Here is a 21986-nt window from a genome sequence, read left to right on the forward strand (position 1 = left end):
CCGAGAGGGAGAAAGTTGTCTGTGTCAAAGATTTGGGCTTTCAGGTGATTGAAACTTTTTTTTTTATTTGCCCCCTCAATTTCTCTCCCCTGCCAATAACTTGGGGACAGGGTTCACATCTCACATTTGGTACAGCACCCAAAAGAATTTAACTCCCTAAATACCAGAAAGGTTCTGGGAAAAGTTTTGGTCAAAATTCTGCACTTGATCTTAGCCAGAAGGCCCAGAAGCAATCGGCCAAAATTCTGGCTTGAGGTAAATCATCCATTTGCCCACACTTGGATTTCCTGCTCCACCATGGGCTAGTTCTGTGATCTTGAGGATCACCTCACCTGTCTGAGGGCTGATTTCTTCACCTGTAAGCTGAGTATCATAATAATTCTTTCTTTGTAGAGTTTTGGGTTAGGATTGATTGAGGTTATATGTGAGATGCCCTAGTACAAGAGCTGGAACACCGTAAAGGCGCCGTAATGTTAACCGTAAATGTTAATCCTCTGTCAGTATTGATCACGGCGAGGACAGTAGTGGTAGCTGACGCTGGCAAGCACTGTTTTCTTACCACATCTAATCAAAATCATCACCATCATTATCTGCATTGAAACTCCAATGCAGACCTTCCTAAGCATGGCAAGGCCACTGGTGATTTTGGACTGTAGCAAATAGAATTTTTTAAGGTAGCTGGTGGCAGGGAGAAAAAGTAGAAGTCAGAGGGAAAGAAATGCAGGTAAATGCTCTATTCCGTCCTTTCTTGGGGCACCCAAACACCACCAGATACTTCCATGCCCACCCCCCCCGCCCATGGCCCAGAGCTGATTTAATTAAATCTGTACTCATAGTCTCTCCTTATTTCTTCAAATAAAATGGCACAATCCATCTCACATCTTGATTTAAGCCTTCAGCAAACAGAAGGGGATTTTTTTGAGGCAGGTGATCAAGGTGGGGAATAAAGAGGAGAGGGAAGTTCATTGAGTACTTGCTTTGGGGGCCAGGTCCAGGGCTGTGCTCTGCCCTTACTCTCTTTTAGCTAATCCTCAACACAAACCGAAGAAGAAGAAAGGAACTCCATTTACTGTTGCCACCCAGCCTCTGCCAGTCTTGCTCATCAACCTGAACATGTTTTTTTTTTTTTTAAGTTTTCACAGCATCCCTTAGAAGATGACCCCAAAGAGAATGCCCTCCATGCCTAAAATATACAATAAGCCTGCAAGTTAAAAAAAAAAAAAAAAAAAAAAGACCAAAGGCATAAAGACCATTCCAGGCAAAACAACCACCAGCACTTTCCACGTGGCCCTGGCTTCCTGGGCTTTGGGGGGCACGTGGTCTTGACAGCAGCACAAAGTTCTCAAAAGCCCCCAAAGGTGACGGGCGCCTTCAGCTCCTGGCATCCCTCCTTCCTGCCAGGTGAGCCTCATGTAACATTTACACTGGATTTAATGGGAGAACATGACACGCACTGATTTTCAACAAACTCCTGTTCCTTCAGAGGAAGAGTCGGGAAAGAAAGCAGCTGCACGCCACATCCTCTGCTATTTTGGTCCCCCGACCGTGATCTCCGTGGCCTACATATCATTTAACAAACTGCCCTGCGATTCTTGTAGGGCGTGGCGTCCAGACTGATTTAAAATCCCTGCATTGCTAAAACTGCATTGTTCTTCATCAAGTTGAGTCATTTTTATGTGAAGTGTCAAGCTCTCTAACAAATAATTCCTGCCAGACAAATCAAGTTCCTCGTCTTAGAGCCGTGGCTAAATAGTTTATAGCTTTAATCTGCTCACCGAGGTGTGCAGTCTATGACAGTAATTATAAATGCAAGGAGAAATTATAGCTGAATGCTTTAACTGCATTAGGAGCCGTTTGATGAACAATCATGAGTGCCTGCTCGGTTCCAACAATAGAGGGCAAGTTAGTGTCAGTGCATTAGAGAGATTTCAGTTCTGCATGGCTTTTCCTCCCATTTACCACAGAATGTCACTTGTCTCCTATAAAGTAGAAAAAAAAGCACCGTGGAAAGCTTTAAACTTGATAGTTAAAAAAAAAAAAAAGACAAAGAGAGAAATGCAAGGGAAACTGTTTATCATTATGATTTCTTTCTTTCTTTTTTTTTTTTTTTCGCCTGTTTTGTTTGGCGTCTGGTTCGGTTTCAAATTAGTTCGTTGAAGGTAGCTGCTTGTTTACTTACTAGGTGCCTTAAAAAAAAAAAAAATCCCTCCCCAAGCCGTTTCCGTGAAATCTTTATAGAGGAAGACTTCCTTAAATGAAGGGGCAAGTTCAGAGTGGGCCCAGGTCGAAGCTCTAGCCGTCCTAGGTGTCCCCCCCAACCCCATGAGGTCCTGCTCTCCATCTGTATCTACCTAAGCTAATGACACAATTCAGCTCTTTATTTTCCCCTCCTCACTTTCGCGGAAAGACGTTTTTAATTTAGCTGAAGAATTACACAAATGTATTTTAAAGACATAAATCCATATAAAAAATATGAGCTAATTAAAACATTGCACTCCCTGTCGCTCATGGATTTTCAATTTAGCGAAAGAAAAAAGAATTGCATCTGGTTAAATGAAAAGATGATACTGATGGCAGATTGGAGTAAATGAAAAATAATGTTACTCTATATTAAAGCACCAAATTATACACGTCAGGGTTGAGATTTCGAAGGTCCCGATGAGGGGGACAGTGCAAGGGAGAGGGGGACCGGCGATGCGCGAGGGAGGCAAGCCAGATCGCTTGCATAAAATGGAAACATTAAAACAGATGACACATTTGTTTCTTGCTGTGTTGGAGATACGCTAGTCTCATAGCTGACCCTGTTTCTGAATTCTCATTTTGCTTCCCCCGAGTGAGAGTCAGGATGAGGATCAAAAAAAGAAAAATAGGGTACGTGTATATTTTCACTGGAATGCGGGTCATCCCTTGGTTAGACACCGAATGGTACAGGTGGACTTGCCTGGCCGGGCGAGGCCGTTGCAGCCGGAGGAGCGAGGATGCCTCCCTTCACCCCGTGGGCCTCTCCCGGGCTCCCGACTTTCAATATTTGCTTTGCAGCTGGAGCCTCGGAGAAGCTCAGGAGAGAGGCTTGCCGGGCTCTGGCTCTTGTGCCACTGGTATAGCCTTTTTCTGGGCTGTTCGGTGTCCACGTGGCCAGGGGTCTCACCTAAAAACCATCAGGCAAGGCGGCGGGGATGCCAAGAGGCAGAAGAAGGCGAGGAGCGTGGAGCGGTCCCAGGCTTGAGTCCACCTGCCCACTGCCCTTGTGCTGGTGGACAAGTCACGAAACCCTCCGGCTCGTGGCAAAATCAGAATGCCATGGATCGCCACGCCTGGCTCGCCGAAGAAGCCACTCAGTGGGAGTGTTGCTGTCATTTGCTATCGTTATGATCAAATAGCAAGTGGAGGCCTCCATGGGGGCACCTGGGGAGAAGCCACACGTCTACACACTTGAGGTGATCAAATAGCAAGCTGAGGGTTCCATGGGGGCACCTGGGGAGAACACACGTCTACACACTTGAGGTGATCTAATAGCAAGTGGAGGCTTCCATGGGGGCACCTGGGGAGAAGCCACATGTCTACGCACTTGAGGTGAGCCTGAAGAACACGGGCCTCCCGTAGAGGCTGTGGAGCACTGACTTTTCCTGTGAACCTCCTAGTTGCCAGGCTCTCTGGAAAGGAATTGCACAGGCTGATTTAATTCTCACAAATTTTCTATGAGGGGACAACTGTGCTCCCATATTATAGACCCAGAAGCGGGCCATGTCTTGGGGAGAGTGGATGAGTTAGGATTTGCACCCAAGCCGGAGAGCCTGGGCAGCCAGAGGAAGCTCTAACATCGCGTGCCCCCCAAAGCCATCATGCCCCCTCCTGGGCCTCCTCCCGGGAGTCAGGCAGATGCCCCTCCTGTGTGCTCCAGTGAGCATTTACCCCAGAGCTGCCCATCTGCATGTCTACGGCGAGCCTAAAAGGCAGGCTCTTGTTCTGGTCACTGGTTTATTCCCTGGGATTAGCGCGGCGCATGGCCTGGAGTGATAGCCTTCTGGATAGGTGATAATGAATGAGCGAGGTTATGAGATCGCAGGAATTCATGCAGAATCTCTCTGCCTCCTTTTCCTCCCCTGTTACACGGTTGAATCAACCCCTACCTTATAGGGCTGCTTGTGAGACTAAAGTGGAATAATGTTTGGAAAGCGCTTGCCGGAGGGCCAGCACACTTGGCTATTATCATCAGCACGTCTGCTGGTTCCCCATTACGTAGCCATTGCTGAGCAGAGGCTGGTGCACAGTAGAAGCCAAACCGATGTTTGTTGTAAGATGAAGGAAACGCAGGGAGGGGACACAGGAAGGAGGGAGGACGGATTGAGGGAGCTAGGGAGGAATATTTATTTAGTGGATGAATGAAAGGGTGATGCCTCGTATAGACATTAATTAATCCAGCCCATTTTGCTTTTTCCAGAATGTCCTATAATCCATGCTGTTAGGGTTGCCAGATTTAGCAAATAAAAATACAGACTGCCCAGTAAAATCTGAATCTCAGATAAACAATGCACACTGAAAAAAATTTTTTTTTGAGTAAAAATATGGCCCCTGCAATATTTGGGACACGCTTATTCTAAAAACTTATTTGTTGCTTATCTGAAATTCAAATTTAACTGGGCATCCCGTATTTTATTTGGCAAGTTTACGCGCTGTTCACCCTGAACATGTGTTTTTATCAAATCACCCACAACAAAGGCGGCAGCTTATTGGACTAGAATTCATTCTTGCCCCCAATTTCAAGGCTAGGTGTGCTGCAAAACTTGTACACCGTATTACACGATAATGACTGTAATTTCAAGTCCTTATGCATTTTAGACTCATTGATTTGCTCTTTGTTTAATTTCTATTATTTGAGAGCATGTGGTTTTTAAAGGTATATACAAATACTTACTGAAATTGTTTTAGATTACTCATGTCCTAAAGTAGGGATGCACATTTAATATTGCCTAATTAATTTTTAATGAAACGTTGCCTTTAATATTTGGCAGAGCCTTCTGCAGGATTTAAGACCTATCTAAGAAAGGAAAGAAAATTCAGGCCAAAATTTGCGTCTCACAGAGAACACAGATACGATAGAGCTCCCAAATTTTCCATAAAATCTTGACCGTGCTTTCTAAGACATCATGTCCTTTTGTACAGTTTGTGCTATCATGCATACCAACTAAAATTAGAGTTCCGGATAACAGGGATCCCATTTTGTGATCACTGAAAAACATATATTTGCATAACTCTAAGCAGTGGGCAAGGTACTGGATGGATGTTGTTCTAAGAGGTGATCTCGAGGATGAAGGATTTCTTCCCTAGGTGGCCAGAGGGTCAGAGAGCCACTTCTGTGCAAATGTGGGAGCTATTCAGGCAGATTATAATATCATTAGTATTAATAAACACACCATGCACCCGCACCGTTTTTTTTTTTGTGTGTGTGTGTGTGTGTACACACAACACACGTATACTCCTATGGTTTAGGATGAGGCTTAAATACTCAAACTTGTTTCTCTGTAATCCTATCTCAAGAGCACAGCATCACGGTGTTTATATATGAATGGAGCTTTGGTTTCATATAATAGCTCTGTGATGTGGTGCTTCAAAGGTCCAAATCAGAAATATTTATTTTATACAAACGCAGAGGGATGAGAAGAGCTATCCAATCTAGGTATTTAAACAGATTTGTTAAGTGCCTTTGTGTCGGGTTTTCCAAATGATCAGTTTATCTTTGTTTCCTTAGAACAGACATGTACGTTTCAGATTTTGACTATGGCTTTCTTTTTCTCCCACCTTTCTATTTACGTATCGCAATGTTTTGGCAGTGATATTATTATTTTTTTTTCAAAGAATGATTACAAACCTAACAGGTGGAAAATTGGTCTTTATTGGAGCACAAATAAACATTACGTATTTGTCCTCTTCACCATGGTTTGGACCTACCACTATGGGATTGGAAACATCTCTCTTCTCCCTGGGTATTCTGTATATATCCACCTTTTTTTTTTTTTTCCCCAAGGACCAGCAAAGTATAATAGCAAGTTACATAAGATATAAAATGTTATATAGCAAATAAATAGAATGTTGCCAAGCCCCAAGCCCACTTATAGATTCAGTAGATGAATTTTGGCTTTTCTTTCAATAGTATGAGCTGAACAAATCATGCTTGGAAAGCAAGAGATGAATCTGCTAGTAACACATTTTAATTATCATGATAAAAACATGCAAACAAAATAACAGTCTTCATTTGGGCCCACGGAGCCATTAGAGTTATAGGATGGGATCCCCCTCCATCGGAAGCTCTTAGATCTTCTCAGTGAGGGGACAGTCCCAGATTTTCACCCTCGATTTCATCTTGACCATCCTCACACTTGGCAAATCTCCCCACCTGACGTGGGATGAGCCCAAAGCCACACCACGTAAGTACCCCTCCTCCACGTGGAGCTCTGCTCCTGCTCATACCTTTGTGGCTTGATCTAAAAATCTCCTATCTAAAAAACAAATGCTCTGACACTAGGGGGTGGTGAGGGCTTTTAGGTGATTACTGACTGTCCATAATCTTACTGTGAAGTAACCAAAAGAACTAATCTGTCACCTAGCATGACATAAACTGGACTGGCAAGTGCGGAAGCTTTAGGTCAGGTCAAGTCCCCGTCTGGGGTTGGGTGAGGGGTGGGGGGAAGGCCCAGGTAGAGGACAACTTGAGTGTGTGTGGAGGTCCCTAGCATGTAGGGGGGTATCATGCTGAAGAGCAGAGAGAAGGAAGCAGACAAAATACAAAAAAAAAAAAAAAAAAAAAAAAAGAAAGAAAGAAAGAAAGAAAGAAAGAAAGAAAGAAAAAAGAAAAAAAAAAGGAGATGAAGGGATTACGTGAATACCCAGCCCAGATTCGAAAGCGGCCGGTGTGGCAAGTCTGCCAAAATTATTTGACCTTGGTCTCTGTCCTCTTTCCTGAAGGTGACATAGAGAGTCTGGGCACCAGTGACTATACAAGGCACAGAACTTCTATGATACAAGATGCAAACGATCTTGAAGCTGTGGGACCGACCCCACGTGCATCGGCAATGGGTGTTCAGAAAGTCGTTCGTTTCTTTAGGAAAAGCAAACTGTCAAGGGCATGCAGCGCATCTATCTTTGTTAAAAGCGGCCGCCGATACTGGTGTATCCTAAAGAAAACCAGAGGACGAGGAGAGAAGAAAATCGGCTTCCTCTCTTTTCACCCCAATGATCTGCAGAGTGTATTTTGCTGCCGTCTGACTACAGGGCAGACACTCTTTCCTAGCAAACCTAATGGAGGTAAGAAACCGAGGGGTGGGAGGGGAGGGTATAGCGATTGCCGAAAGGAAGCTGCCAAAAGCATTAATTACAAGTAATAGTAATAAAGTTCACGGGCCGATTAAGAAATCTCTGCATAGTGGCTGCCCCCAGGAACTCTACAGTGTTCGTTCTGTTGCTCACCCTCCACTCACTTTCTAAGTCACTAGCATCGCTGCGGGAAGGTGAGGGGGTGACACGGGACAGTGACGTTAGTCCGTACGTATTAATTAAAATGAGGTGTAGCCTTGGCTGGACCTTCAGAGTTGGGCCTTGGGTCACTAAGGAGATCACGTATCCTGAAGCAGTAATCTGTGAACTCCATCTCTCTGAACCCATTTCATTCTATTCGCCAACTCTAACCTGGAGACATCGAGGTGGGTAGGACTTATCGTGTTCTAGTCTTTCATACAGATAAGTCCTATTCCAGCAGGCTACTGTCCTCTTGGTACTGGGAGACAGGGGCTGCCTCTACACAGACCCATCTCCCATCAAGAAGCTCCTCACAAGGCTACGGTCCCATCACCTGGGAGTAAAACCCATACCTGCAGAGCTATTCTTCATCCACGTCTGTTACAAACTGTGAATGGTGTTCGGGTGACTTGCTGTGCGTTTTGCTTAGGTGGAGTTTTACTGCATGTTTGCTCACAAATGTCCGACAGCACAACTTACACTTGAATTTAGAGTCTGTGTCCTCTTCGCCAGCTATTGTTTCCGGAGACCTCTGAGCCGACGACACCCGGGAGATCTCTTGTTCCACTTTGCTTTGCTGCTCCACCGCCAGGCGCGTCATGTCCTTCATTTGGAAACCTAGGTGCGACTCTAAGTGACTGATGTAGGTAGAAGGGGTTCTAAACTGGGAGGCACAGTCACTGCAATAAAAGATAGGGTGTCCCTTGTCCATGTTTTTCAGAAATTTTGTCCCGCCCGTTTTCCTAAGTTGGTACTTGACGTTTGCCAGCCAGTGGCTGATCGTGGTCATCGAGAGCCCCGTGAACTTGGAGATCTGCATTCGCTCCTGAGGGCCCAGGTCGGACAGCAGGTACTTGCCCTCGGATGTCTGGAAGAGGCTCGAGGCGAACTGCGCCTGCAAGATCAGGAGGTGCTGAGGGTTCCAGTTGGACTGCCTGCCTTTCCTCTTATGCAAGGTGGAGACCTCGCTGGAGACATCCTCGAAGCGCCTCACGTCCATTTCCAGCTTCACGGGGGCGGCCCGCGAGGACGCGGCGGGCTTCGGGGTGGTGGCTTTGGGCAGGACCTTGACCATGTCGGCGATGTCCGACAGAGCGTGCTTCTGAGGTGGGGACGTACAGGATTGTGCTTGCGCGGACTCGGCCTTCTTGCTCTTGGACTTGGTCAGGTCGATGGGCTGATCGTTGCTCTCGAACAGGTAGCGCCTGGACACGCTGGCGGGCCGCGTCGGGGCGGGACTCAAGCCCGGCTTGTCCAGGACGCTGAGATTCGACTTGTGGAACATGGACATTGTGCTTGAGCTTGGGCTGGAGCAGGAGGGGGAGCGCAGGGGTTCCGTGGCCTTGCCCAGGTGATTGTTCAGGACGGACTGCAGGGCGCTGAGCGGGTTGATGCACGGCAGGGCGGGCGCCCGCGTGGGGAGGGTGCACCCGTTGCTGAGAGTGGGCGCGGGCTCCAGGGGCGGTCGTTTCTCGGGCTCACCGCCCTCCTCCACCAGCCGGGCCTCCTCCTTCAGGAGACGAGGCTCGGCCTTCTTGGCTTCCGAAGGGGCTTCGCTTTTGGAGAAAGCATCCCCCTCACTGTGGCTGAAAGGCGAGGCCTCTTCCCGGGGGCTCTCCTTCCCGCACTCCTTCCCGGCTTCCTCTTTGTCGTCGGGCTCCTTCTTCACTTGGGTGTACGGGGCCGGGTTGGTGGGCATGGACACCAGCGGCATGACTTTCCACTTTGGGGCAATTGGCCTCAGCTTGTTGGTGAGGTTGGGCCGAACCTGCAGGACCTGGGATCCCAGGGGCAGAGCCGGCTTGGCACCCTCCGACAGCTGGTAGGCCGCGTGGATGCTGGGGTACGCGCTCCAGCTGGGGGCCCCATTCTGGGCTTTGTTGATGGCTGTGGTGACGGTGTTTTCCAATGACTTCAAGATGTCCCCTCCGCCCTTGGAGCCGTCCTCCAAATCCTCCTCCCTTAGGTACTGATATTTTATGGTGGGGTCTAAAGGCTTTTGCAGAGGATCATCATACTCCTCCCTTTTCATGACTCTCTCGTCCTTGTCCATCTCCTCTGGTTTGTCCTTCTTACTCTCTTTCTTCAGCTCAGTCGTGGATGCCGCACTGTCAGAGGCTGAGTTACCTGATGGCTTGGGGGCCAGCGAATCACTGTTCGGGGCGTCTGACAGCGACTGCATTTTCTCCACGGCCAGGGGGTCCAGCACCAGCTGCTTCCCTTTCTTGGAGGCCGAGCTGGTGACCTTGAGGAAGTGCCCGGTGACCATCATGTGGGTGGTGAGCTGCTGCAGGGTGTCGTGCGAGCTGCCGCACTCCATGCACTTGAGGATCTGCGACTTGCAGGCCTCAAACTGCCAGGTGTAGCTGGCACCGTTCTGGTAGCCGTAGCGGTTGTTGGACGACAGCTGCAGGCCACCGGTCTTCGGAGAAGAAAACGAGTCTGCAAAGGAGCCTGTGGTCGAATCGGGGGAACACGGGCGATTGACATCAAAGACGCGTTTCTTGGCCGGGGTGACCATTTTCGACGAAATGGTTGGTACTGGCTCCTTCAAAGGCACTTTTTGGTAATGTTTTGTTTTTATCATGTGGACGCTCAGATCTTGGAGGGAATCGAAGGAGTCGCCACAAAACATGCACTTGAGAACCTTCTGAGCGTCCTCCTTGTCCATATCCTGGAAAGCCCTCTTCCGGGGCTTCGAGTAGCTCGTGGGTCGCAGCTTGTCCTTCTTGCGGTTGTCATCTTGATAGTGGCCCGTCTCATTCATGTGCACGGTCAGCTCGACCAAGGTGTCGTAGGCGGCGCTGCACTGGCGGCAGCGGAACCTGCTGGCCCCGGTGAACACGGTCCCGCACATCTTGCTGCTCTGTCGGTACAGCTGCACCGAGCTGAACAGGCTGGGCTTCCCCACCGACCTGGAAGGCAAGTTCTGCTGGAGGCTTTTGGACAGTGCGTCCTGGTGCCAGTCGAAATCCGTCTTGCTGCTGCCATTGCGGGGGTCACAGTTGCGCCTCTCGCTGCTGGACAGCTTGAAGCCCAGGCCCAGGCCCGACCAGTAGGAATCGGACAGGATGTTGGCGTAGACGGCGGTCATTTTATCCATGCAGTTGTGGCTTTCGCCGGGCAGCTTGGAGTGCGCGCTGGCCTTCTTGTCTGAGACATCCCGCCCGCAGATGCTCTTGACGTCCGACACCTGATCACTGGCATCGCTCAGCAGAGACTCGTTCTCCACGTCCTGGTTGGACAGGTGGCTCCCGGGAGAGTTCTGGTAGCTGAAGCAGCCCTTCTGCTCCGGACCCGTCTCTAGCTCCTCGTCTGTCCCCGGGTCATTGCTGCCCTGAAGCTGAGCTACTGAACCACTGTCCTCCTCCTCCTCCTCCTCTTCTTTTATTTCCTCGTCTTCCTTCAGTTGTTCCTCCTGGGCGTAGCCTGTGAGAGAGAAGAAGAAGAGATGAAATAAGGTGACAAGGGGACGCCTTCCGTCCTAGTTTCCCCACTTGGACCTAAGTGCTCCCAGGACCGAACGGAAGAACAATTGAATCCACGCTTTTATGACCTGCAAACCATGGACACGGGAAAAAACCAAATGGTGTGTTGGGTGCTATCTCGCGCCTTTTTCTTTTTAATTGACAGGAGTCACAAATCATTATAAACGCCTAGAATCCCAAGTTAATATATTATTTTCATGTCAAAGGCATACCACTCTACTGCTCCGATAGTGGGGCAGTTGCTAAATTTGTAGGTAGGACTTTCAGGAAAGCTGGATGGCAATTCAAATCCTACAAAGACAGAGGTCTACAGAGAAGGATGTTGGCTCATAAGAAAACTAGACTTGACCCTTGGCATCTCGGTGGTAAGGTTTCCCAAGACACTTGGATATACTGGCATACGATTATCTTAATAAATCATTTTTGAGTGCTCACAGGTAAATTAGATGCACAGCCATTATATTTTTGATAGCCAGTGTCTTTTTTGTTATAACATTTTTATTTGTAGAGAGTCACACAGCAGGAAGAGAGATTATGGAGTATTGAATAAAATCTTCCATTGATAGCTGAAAAATTATGTAAGCTCGGCAAACATAATGATTTTAAAATAATAGCAAATGGTGTTGGAATGGGAGATTTGGGGAATATCCTATTATTCTCAAACAGGTTTATGAAGACCTTTTCAGACAAGGCTGAAAATGCCCTCTCGATCTTGTGCCTGTAATTTCAAATGCTTTGTGATTTGTGGGTACCCGTCATGAGATGCCAATTATACGTTTGATTTGTAGATGCAAAGTGCTATTGGGGATGCATGCCTTCCCTTCTCTGAGAGGATTTAGGGCCAGTAATTGCATAGGGAAAATGAAGGCATGAGAGAGCGGGTGCAAAGGGAATTAATGGGCAAATATCCATCAACAGAGATGGGGAAAGTGACTATTTATGCCCATGTGTTCATTTCCTTCACCTGGCCTTTTCAGAGCCACGTGGATAAAATGTAACTAAAGTACCAAATCAAGGGAGATTCAGCCTTGGATTTGCAAGGCTTGCATGATCTCTGTGCAATGTTTTCTTTCCTTGTGAGCCTCTCTCTCCCCTCTTGGTGCAGGTGGACCCTTGGGAGGAACCCTAAGGTGTGGGACCACTCACATCAAGAAAACTTGGAAAAGAGAGATCATGCCCAGAGGTCTGTCCTGTGAGGCAGGCAGAGGGAGTTAGAAGAAAAGGCGGTTTTGCTGGGAATAAGGCAGCTCTAGCCAGGAACTCCAAAGGCTCTTGGTTAAGAGGAGACTCTAAGGTTAAGAAATTTGCCCATGGCCACAGAGCTAGTGTTGTGGAGTGACATGTCTCCGGTCTGTTTGATGAGAGCACCCATGTCCTAATCACTCCACTCCACTCTCTATGGCCAACCTAACGAATAAGAAAACTTTGCAGACGCCCAAAAGCTAAAGGTTCATTGAAATGTCATTAAAAGGGTGCCTAGGGGGCTCAGTTGGTTAACCAATTGCCTTTGGCTCAGGTCATGATCCCATGTTGGCCTCCCTGCTCCTCAAGGAGTCTTCTTCTCTCTCTCTCTCTGCTGCTCCCCCTGCTTGTGCTCTCTTTCTCTCGGTCTCTCTCAAGTAAATAAATAAAATCTTTTAAAAAAAGAAGTTACTAAATAGATAATCACTTCAGAGGGGAGAATTATGGGAATGCTGGAGAAGAAGAGCCCACGATTTGAAAGGCACGATACAGAGCGCCTGGGTGGCTCAGTTGGTTAAGCATTGACTCTTGATTTTGGTTTGGGTCATGTTCTCAGGACATGAGATCAAGCCCCATGTTAGGCTCCACACTCATCAGGAAGCCTGCTTGAGGTTCTCTCTCTTTCCTCTCTCCCTCCACCCCTTCCCCCGTGCTCTCTCTCAAATAAATATATATATTTTTTAAAGGCATGATACCATAAAACAAGATGAAATGTAAAATCAGTTTAGCCACTGGCTTGGTGGTTGTGCTCATTATTGTATTGTTACTGGTGTTGTGTTTTTGCTTTCCTAGCATGCTGACAAGTGGATTTTTTATTAAACTGGTGTTGCTGGTCCCCAGTTCCATAGATTGATTAGAAGAAACAGAAGCTACTCAATCTGGTTGAACAACCATTAATCAGTGGTCACTCCTTGCAAGAAAAACCCAGTTTAAAATCACTGGATGACTAAACTAGACCACCCCCCTCATCCTCGTTGCATTTTCTTTTTCCCGGACTAATTTGTATGTTTGCAAATTAGTATTGGGTATGTTCGTCATATCATTAAGCTCAAGGAAAAAGCCTGTTATAAAATTAATAAATGAGTTGTTACAGAGCCAAGCAAAAATACTCCAAAGAGTCAGGCAGATTTTTATCAATCAAACAGGGTCACTTTTGAGAATTAGAAGGGCTTTCTTGCTCAAAAACTGGGACAACACTCATTAGCCAAGGCTGTTCCAGGCCAACCAAGACATACAGGTACCATTCTACAAGCAATATGATCACAGCATCGCAGCAACACATGCATACACACATAACTACACATGAACAGCTGGTGGAAAAAAATCTAGGAGGGAAAAGAGGTCTTCTGTTGCCACCATGGATTAAGAGTGTGGCCGGGCTTTAGTCAGGTCAGTACTTGCAGTGCCTAGCACAGGGCCTGACATTTGGTTGGAGGCAATTCATGTTATTGTGTGTGTGCGTGAGTGTGTATGGATAAAATATACATGTGTGTGTGTGTTCCCCTGTGTGTGCACCCCTCCCCTCAATCTGCGCAGCCAATACAGTCATTTTCACACAAGGAAAAAAGAGGTGTTTTTGTTGGTTTTTTTTTTCCCTGCTGACATTTGGAAGCTGAGCTTTCCAGACCAGCTCAGCTTCACAATCTACTTTGTCCTTCTAAATGGATTCCCCAGAAGAAAAGTCAGAGACAGCAAACGCCTCCCCCACAATACAGATAAAATTTTCTGCTTAATTAGGCATTGACATGTTTACTATAACCTTTACAGAAGAGTAACTCGTGCTGAGAGACCCTTTTTGTCTGTTTTCTTCTGCAGAACAGACTAAATCTCATGCACCCGATAAGGTAACGCATTGAAAAGCTTCATAAAAAAAGTGCCAAAGCATCCGTCAAAGTGAGTGTATTTTAACGATGGCTGAGGGTTCCAAGGAGTTTTTAAAACCACATTTTAATATTATACATTTAAAACCGTTCACTTGACTTAAGTGATTTTGTTTGCCACCGGCAGCTGACACGAGAGGAAAGACAGCCAGAATATGGGTGATCTGGGTGCGTAATGAGTTATCTGTCTCTCTCTCTCTATCGATGATTTGTTTAATAAGACTGCATCATGTGCAAATCTTGGTAAAGTGGATGAGTGGCAAGTTTATTCTTATGAATACTTATTTAACAAAAGAAAACGATCACAATTATGCCACGGCACAATAGAAAGAACGGTTCTCTGTAGAACCTCCTTGTGGATCTCAGGTTGGAGATCAAACTCCGTGGTGGCAAACGTCTCCCTTTCCAACCTAAATTTCTAATCCCGGCCCTTGCCGCTGCCTGACACTGGCCACAGGGAACTTGCGCATCCTCAAGACAGCGAATTCCTAAGCAGAGCCTCTCAGCGCTGTTCTAAGTGACTGACTCCAGGGACCGTTTCTCTTCCACTCCAGGGCCACTGCTCTGACTGTGCCTTATTGTTCACTAGGGTGAGTGAGTGGGCTTCCTGCTTCTAGTTCCTCCAGGCGGTTTTTCTCAGAACTGCTAGAAGATCCTTTGTCAAAAGAATAAGATATTGGGTGGGGGAATTGTTCTGTTCTGACTCCTGCAGCATCCTTATGCTGTACTAAAAGTGAAGTCCAAACCCTCAGCCTGGTCTGCAGAGCTTGCAGGACCTGGCCTCTACCTCCCTGCCCCATCACTCCATCCCCCTCACCCTGCTCTCCCTGCCGGAGGCATGAGGCTCTCCCCCTCACTCGCTCCTTGCTGCACCTGCCCATCCCTTCCGTGACCTGGTTCTTTGCAGATGTGGATCTCTCTGCTCTGAAAATTCTTCCTCTGGACCTTCACGTGGTGGTTCCTTTTCATTCTTCAGGTCCCGGCTCACAGGGCTCCTTCTCGAGAAGCCTGTCCTGACCAGTCTCCCCTTCTCTTTGTAACTCCAGATCACACCTACCTACTTATTGAGATCCCTGTAGCACCAGCCATACTCTGAAATCATCTTGTTCCCCGCCCCCCATTGATGGTCTTCTCCCACTAAAGGTAAAGATGGAATGTTTGCACCCCATGGAGATGGAGACCTTGCTTCTCCCAGTACCCAGATCGCACCCTGGCACAGAACGGTGTCCACAAATTATCTGAGCAGATGAATGAATGGATCATAGGATGCAAAGGGATTATTCCAGTTGCAAACCTCCACTTCTTGATGGTGCAACCGGCACCTGGGATGAGTGAAGCTCCCTCCCCTAACCTTCCATATAGATCAGGTGTGAATTACAACCAGCCTGACTGGCTCCCCTCAATGATAAAGCCAGAACATCCCCATAAATCATCTTTGCAGACCAACCAGCCACCAATGGTCTTATTGCCAGAAATCCTTGAGCTGTGAATTTAAACTTTTAAGTATGAAGATTGAAAATAAGCATCAAGACTGCAAAGCATCAGAAAATGCACTCTTAATGTGAGCAGACTCTGATTCAAAAAAGTCTCACACATGGGAACTTTGAAAATAGGGACTAATTTTGTCATGAATATAGTACATTAGCTGTTCCAAGATACAGGTTCCACAAATATTAGGGTGGTCTTCTCCTGAATTCTTGCTTTCACAAAGGAGAAATGTCACTGGAGAAATATATTTTATATGCTGTGAACTTTTTACCCTATTAGTGTCTGGCTAAAATTCAGAAACAAACCCTTAAATTTTAGAAATTCCCTCTTATATCAAAGCTTAAAATAAAAAACAAAGGAGGAACAATTAAAAAAAAATCCCCACCTCAATTGTTCCAAAAATGTCTATTCAGAATTATTTAAATGAAATTGTGCAAAATAATTCATGGGTTGCATGATGTTAGATAACAGATTTTTTGCCAGGCATACATTTTTGTAGTTGCCTTGAAAATCCACAATAGAGTGTTTACCGTAAAAACACTGACAGTTTTTAAAGTGGCAGTAGAGGTGGAACAGTTATAACCCGAGAAGAATATAAAATTCAAGAAGGCTGATTTTCAAAAAACTAAACCAGAACTCAACCAAGACCTCATTTAAAAACATATCCAGTGGTGACAGGATCATTTTCACCAATCTACCCCACTAAATGACAGTTTAAAATCACACGAAGATTCCACAGTGTGCAGGGCAGACGTAAATGAAGGGATCGCAAGAATTTCTCGCCGTGTACCCAGTAGGTACGCTAAATGATGACACAGAGGAAGGCCTCCCTGTCACGAATCTCTAGTGTTTTGGTGACTATGGTCTAGAAATCTGTTAATATGTATATTATTATTGGCACTAATTGGCACTCTTGTTGGCAGGCTGAGTAGAGAGATAAGAGGATTTAGTTCAAGGAGACTGAGCTACTTCCAGTGGTGGCCAGGCCCGGCGCCGAGGGGGTCCGAAGCTCTCTGTTTCAGCAAGTGGTGGGCTAGAGGGCCGTGGGATCCCTGACACCACTCAGGAGCACAGACTTGCCTTTCTGAGAAGCTGGGTAGCACCAGCCCAGGCTCAGTCTCCCTGCGGCCGGGGGGAAATCATCTCAGTTCATGCACCTTCCGAGGCAGGACAATTTTCAACAGGAAAAGTAAAATTCACCGCATACAGATTCTTCTCCCTGCCACGCTACACATGACTCATTCGCATAAGGGTGACTTGTACACACAGGTCAAGAGAGACAAAGGGCTTGTTCCCTCCATCTGAAGATCAGAACCAAACAAAGAGAAATCCCTGTTTCAAGAAAGTTGGAGAGGGACTTGGTGCAGCGCTGGGGGGGGGGGGGGGACTTCTTCTGAATCCATAGTGCACTTAGTGATGGACCTAGAGCTTTCTGAAGGTCATCAAGAACAACACATCTCTTTGATTACTTCCTGTGGACCATTTGACTAATGGGAACACTTTGCTTGTACAATGGGATGCATAGCAGATGGGGTCTGTATGAGACAAAAAAAAAAAAAAAGTCCACTTAGTTAACACACTCTTGCTGTGGGCACTTTCCTGAGTCCCCGTCAGAGCACATCGGCCCATAAAGCTGTTTCCTAATCGTGCTCTGTGTCTTGCTCCACGTCTTGATCATAAGGAAAAAAAAAAAAAAGGACACGACGAGTTTACATCGAGGGAAGTGGATACTCAGTCATCCCTTTGTGGTTCATCTGTTTATTCATTTAATCAAGAAATATTTATTCTGAAGCTACCACAGGCAAGATATTTTGGTCAAGTTTTGCTGGAATGCCCATCACAGTGGTTCTCCAAAGGCCAAGGAGAAGAGAGGGAGGAGTTACGGAGAGAAGTCAGACTCTGCGAGGTTGGGGAGAACCAGGTCATGGAAAGGTCACGCATGGCTGGAGGTGAGCACATAACTTAAGTGGGCAGAATTGGCCACAGATGGAAGAAAAAGAATCCTCAGTTGCGAAGGTGGGTGGTGCTGGCACTGGTCTAGACAGATGCAGAGGAGCTAAGGGGAGTGGAATGTTTATATCACAGAGAAAAGGTGCAGGACGAGCCATGGGGGGGCGGGTCTTAGGGCTGCCAGATATTTTGTTTGGCCAAACCGTGTAGATGAAACCAAGTATGTCTGGGACTGATCCGTTTGCAACCTCCGAACCCAGGGAGCTAGGAGAGGCAAAGACTGTGAGCATCTGGAATGTTCTGCAGGTGCTTTTGCATATACCGGCTCTTTGACCTTGATTCCTTATCAAGTGGATCAGGGGTGACAACCCCAAGCCCGCCTGCCTCATCGGGCTCTGTGGGGACACAGGGGAAACTGGAAGAGAAAATGTACAGAAAGGCCTTGTGACTCACAGGCTGGTCCTTGGAACCACAGCAGCATCACCTGGGAACCTGTTACAAATGCAGACTCTCAAGCCCAGCCCAGGCCTCTGGAGGAGGAAGCAGTTCACAAGATCGGTAAGGGGATTCCTACCGGCAAACAAGTTTGAGAAGCCCTGCCGTGAACTGCAAAACTGTTAATTAGTAGCAAGATATTTAGCAATCTGCTTCTCTCTGGCTGGATTCATAAGGGTATGTGGGTACCAGCTTTGCCGAAGGAGAATGCATCTTTGAGAGGACCAGCCCCTTTCCTCTCCAAGGACCAGAAGATGAAATCCTGGGGCTTAGACCACTGCCCCCAGTTTACGCTGGGAAGCACTGAGCAAGAGGAAAACAAAAGTCACTGATTCCAGGACTGAGCAGCTAATGAAGAAATAGGATGGCCCATGGGCTGTGGCACCAGGCAGGTCTCTGTTCAAATCTGCCACTTACTGCAACATGTGATCTTGGGAAAGTTGCTAAAACTTTCCCAAAATGAGGAGGCTCAGCTTCCTCATCTTTAAAATGGGAATGATTACAGTGTCTACTTCATAGGAGAGGTAGGAGGGTCAAATCCGATGAAGTGTATAAAACGCCAAGGTACAGGACAACCTCCCAACTTCCTGGGCCTGTTCTAGGCATTTTATAAACATCGCACATCCTGACCTCCCACCTGAACCCACAGGCGGCTGACATCAATTGACTTTGGCATCTTTTAATCCCTAAATCCTATCCCAAGCCAACAGCTTTTGGATGATATTTGCATTAGATATGAACCAGCTCTGTATTTGTCATGCATAAGAAAAGAGCTTCCTCCAGTTTGGGGTTTGTTACTTGACATTAAATCATTCTTATAAGGAGCCAGTGGTATGTGTGCTAGGAACTTCCGTAGAAGCAATGTGCAAACATCGAATAGCAAGTTATTAGGTCATTACCCATAATGATCATGTCTGCAGTCTTCAAGAAATAAAGCAACCCACCATCTGAGGGGAAAGGTCTTTGTTGGAGGTCTTGGGCTTTGCATGGAGAGAAATGACAAATGCTCAAAGCAGAAGGTCTAGAAAAATGCTCTGTATCTTGCTACCTACAATATCAGTCCAGTGTATAGTATTATTGGGAAGTATCCTGGTGACGATTTTAAAAAGCAGAAGGAGAAAATATTCATGGAGGAGGGCTGGAAGGGGGCTGGTTCATCAGCTTTCTGGTAGTTTCAGGTTAGAAGTCATTATCCTTATATTATCTTCATGCCAACAGAGCCATAAATCAGAAGCAGGGGATAAAATGAAGTGAAACGAAACAGGGACAAAGAAACTACACAATAGGAGATCTATCAAATGTAGATCTTTAGGCTTTGACTTTTCAAGTGGTAGCAACCATTTTCAGCAAAACGTGGATTCTGATTCTCTATACATTTTCCTCTCCTAGGGAGATAGAAACACACCACATATATAGTTCTTTCCAAGACTGGAAAGTTTGGAGGGATTTCCCCCTCCAAGTAAAGGGACAGTGAATTACTGTCCAGAATGACCTTCAGAAAGCATATGCAGCTGAGGCACCATCTGTATTTTTTCAGACATATATTTCCATTTTACTTGAAATAACATCAGCGCAGCCATCCCACAGAGTGAGAAGGTGATTTTATTCCCCTCTTGCCTGGCCTGATGTCAAACATCTTTTCTTCTTTCTTTCTCTCTCTCTCTCTCTCTCTTTTTTGGCCAATGCTGCTTTTTTCTCTGAAATATTTCGTGCAGATAATGGATAATGACCACTTCTCATTGCCTTTTCTCAAAGACGTCTAACTGCATTAGCCAAGAACGGAGAAATTTTAACTTGCTTCTTTTGCTAAGTTCATGGCTGTGACCACTTCCCATTAAGATAGATAGAAAGAAGAAAGAAAGAAAGGAAAGAAGAAAGAAGAAAGAAAGAAAGAAAGAAAGAAGAAGAGAAAGAAAGAAAGAAAGAAAAGCTCACTGTTCCCTCAGAGAAGCTAAATTGGCTCTGTCAAAAAGCGATCTGGCCTTTGCTTTCCTGGTGAAGTCTATGCTGTCTCTAGGATCACAGAAGCTTGAGGTGGAAAGGCCTTTCGTACCTTGTGGGCAATTTGGCTTTAGCCAGGGAAGGACTTTCTTATCCTGGTGTTCTTCAACTCTTCAATTAATGGCTTAAACACTGGATCTTCCAACTCTTCTTCATGTTGGATTCCCCACCATGACTGTTACGACCAGTCTGGTTATGAGCACCACCATTCCTCGCCATCCTTTCCCCTAGGAGTTGAGCCAGGTTTCCACCATGATACTATTGGATCAGATCTCAGGCCTGGGGAAAGCTTTTAGTTCAAGCTTTCCTGCTGTGCTTTCCTCATTTTATTAACACTTTAGTCAAGTAACCTCTCAACATATACTTGAACGTCTTCAGTAATGGAGAACTCCCAGCTTTGAGGCAGCTCATCCTCTATTAAAAAATACTAAGAGCCAACATCTATTGAGAGCAAAGGTACAAGCAAGAGCCAGTGGGCTAATTTTTTATATGTGTTACGTTATTTGATCTCCACAACACTGTATGTCTTTCCAATTCCGTCTTAACAGATGATGACATTGAATTGCAGAGAATGTTAATTACATCTCCAGAGTCACGTAGCTGAATTGGGACTTCTGTCGAGCTCTACAATCTATGCTGCATTCTTCTTTTCCCCTTCACTCTCTGTATCTAATTTGTCAGCCAGAGATGTCAATTCTATTTCCAAAATAAATCTGAAATCTGCATGCTGTTTTCCACCCCCATACCACTGCTTGGTCCAGGCTGCCATCAGTTCTTCTCGGGTAGATGTCATGGCCTCCTCAGTGGGTGGCCGGTTTTCCTTTCCTACAGTCCATCAACCTGCGTGGCAGTGACTGGGGACCTGCTAACTGGAGGCCCAGCTTCCTCTGCATAACCCCTCTCAATAGCTCCCTAATGCACCCTACAGGCTCTGACCCATCCTCTTTCCATTTCACAGCTCCTCCCAGCTGTGTCCCCTTGCTGACGTCTGAATTCTCCAACCTATCCCCAAACTCACCAAATTCGTTGCTCTGCTAAGGCCTTTGAAATTCTGCTTCTTGTATATGGGAGGTCTCCCCCTTTTCTTATGTCTAATTCTTTCTCAGTCTTTTAGTGTCAGCTCAAAGGCCTGTCTTCAAAGGGGTCATCCCTGATCCTATAACCACTGCTCACCCCCCTCCCCCAAATCCCTAACTGCCAAAGTTATTTTTTATCTCAGCCCCACCCTACTTCTTCCTGTACAGTTTTTATCTCAACTTGCAATTACTTTATTCTCCTATTCACTGGGTTGTTTGGCTTCCCAATGGGACCAACCATAAGCCCCCCAAGGGCAGGTGGAGTCTATCTTGCTCACCACTATATTCTATTGCTATCCAGGGCCCAACTTGTTCAAACATTTGTTGAATATAGGAAGAAATGAATGAATGGCCGAGTTGAGAAATGAATGAGTGAGCGATTGCATCAGGAAAGGACAATTTTTTTCTAGCTGATAAACTTAGATTTTACCCATTGGTTCCAACCCACTTTCAAGCCATAGAGAATAACACAAAGACTTTTTAACTGGATATCCCTTTGGATGGCTGAGGTGCCATGTAGGATGGGCTGGCCTTCTGGGAGGCAGAGGAAGTCAGGGACAGATGGGAGGTGGATTCAGAGGCACTGAAAAGACCCTTTCCTCCTCAAGTCTGAAACACTCTTCTTCACACCTACTTCTTGCCTCAAACCCCACAATTAGACTCTTGTTGATTTGGCATGTGACATACCAAGAACTTATCCCCTGTAAAAATAAAAAGACTTATTCTCTTCTCTCACCTTGGCACTTTAGGGTGAATGAGTTGATCAGATCATTTCCTGGTAGCTGGCTTCTGTAGAAGAACATGTGGGCCTAGGAGCCAATTGGGTCATCAACAAACTCTAACCTAGGGGTTCT

General features: G+C 46.3%; 1 protein-coding gene across 3 annotated transcripts in view; it reads right to left on the reverse strand.

Annotated features, from left to right (window-relative positions):
• Nucleotides 1-21986, reverse strand: part of TSHZ2 (teashirt zinc finger homeobox 2) — a 437737-nt gene that overhangs the window by 169669 nt on the left and 246082 nt on the right. The window contains exon 2 of one of the 3 annotated variants that reach the window (XM_055306518.1): nucleotides 7993-10941. In XM_055306518.1, coding sequence (XP_055162493.1) covers nucleotides 7993-10941 — 2949 coding nt within the window. Of the gene's footprint in view, nucleotides 1-6185; nucleotides 10942-21986 lie in introns of those variants that run through there. The other 2 variants (XM_055306509.1, XM_055306499.1) reach the window with 2 other exon arrangements.

Source organism: Nyctereutes procyonoides, unplaced genomic scaffold (genome assembly GCF_905146905.1).
Source record: "Nyctereutes procyonoides isolate TBG_1078 unplaced genomic scaffold, NYPRO_anot_genome, whole genome shotgun sequence".
NCBI lineage: Eukaryota > Metazoa > Chordata > Mammalia > Carnivora > Canidae > Nyctereutes > Nyctereutes procyonoides.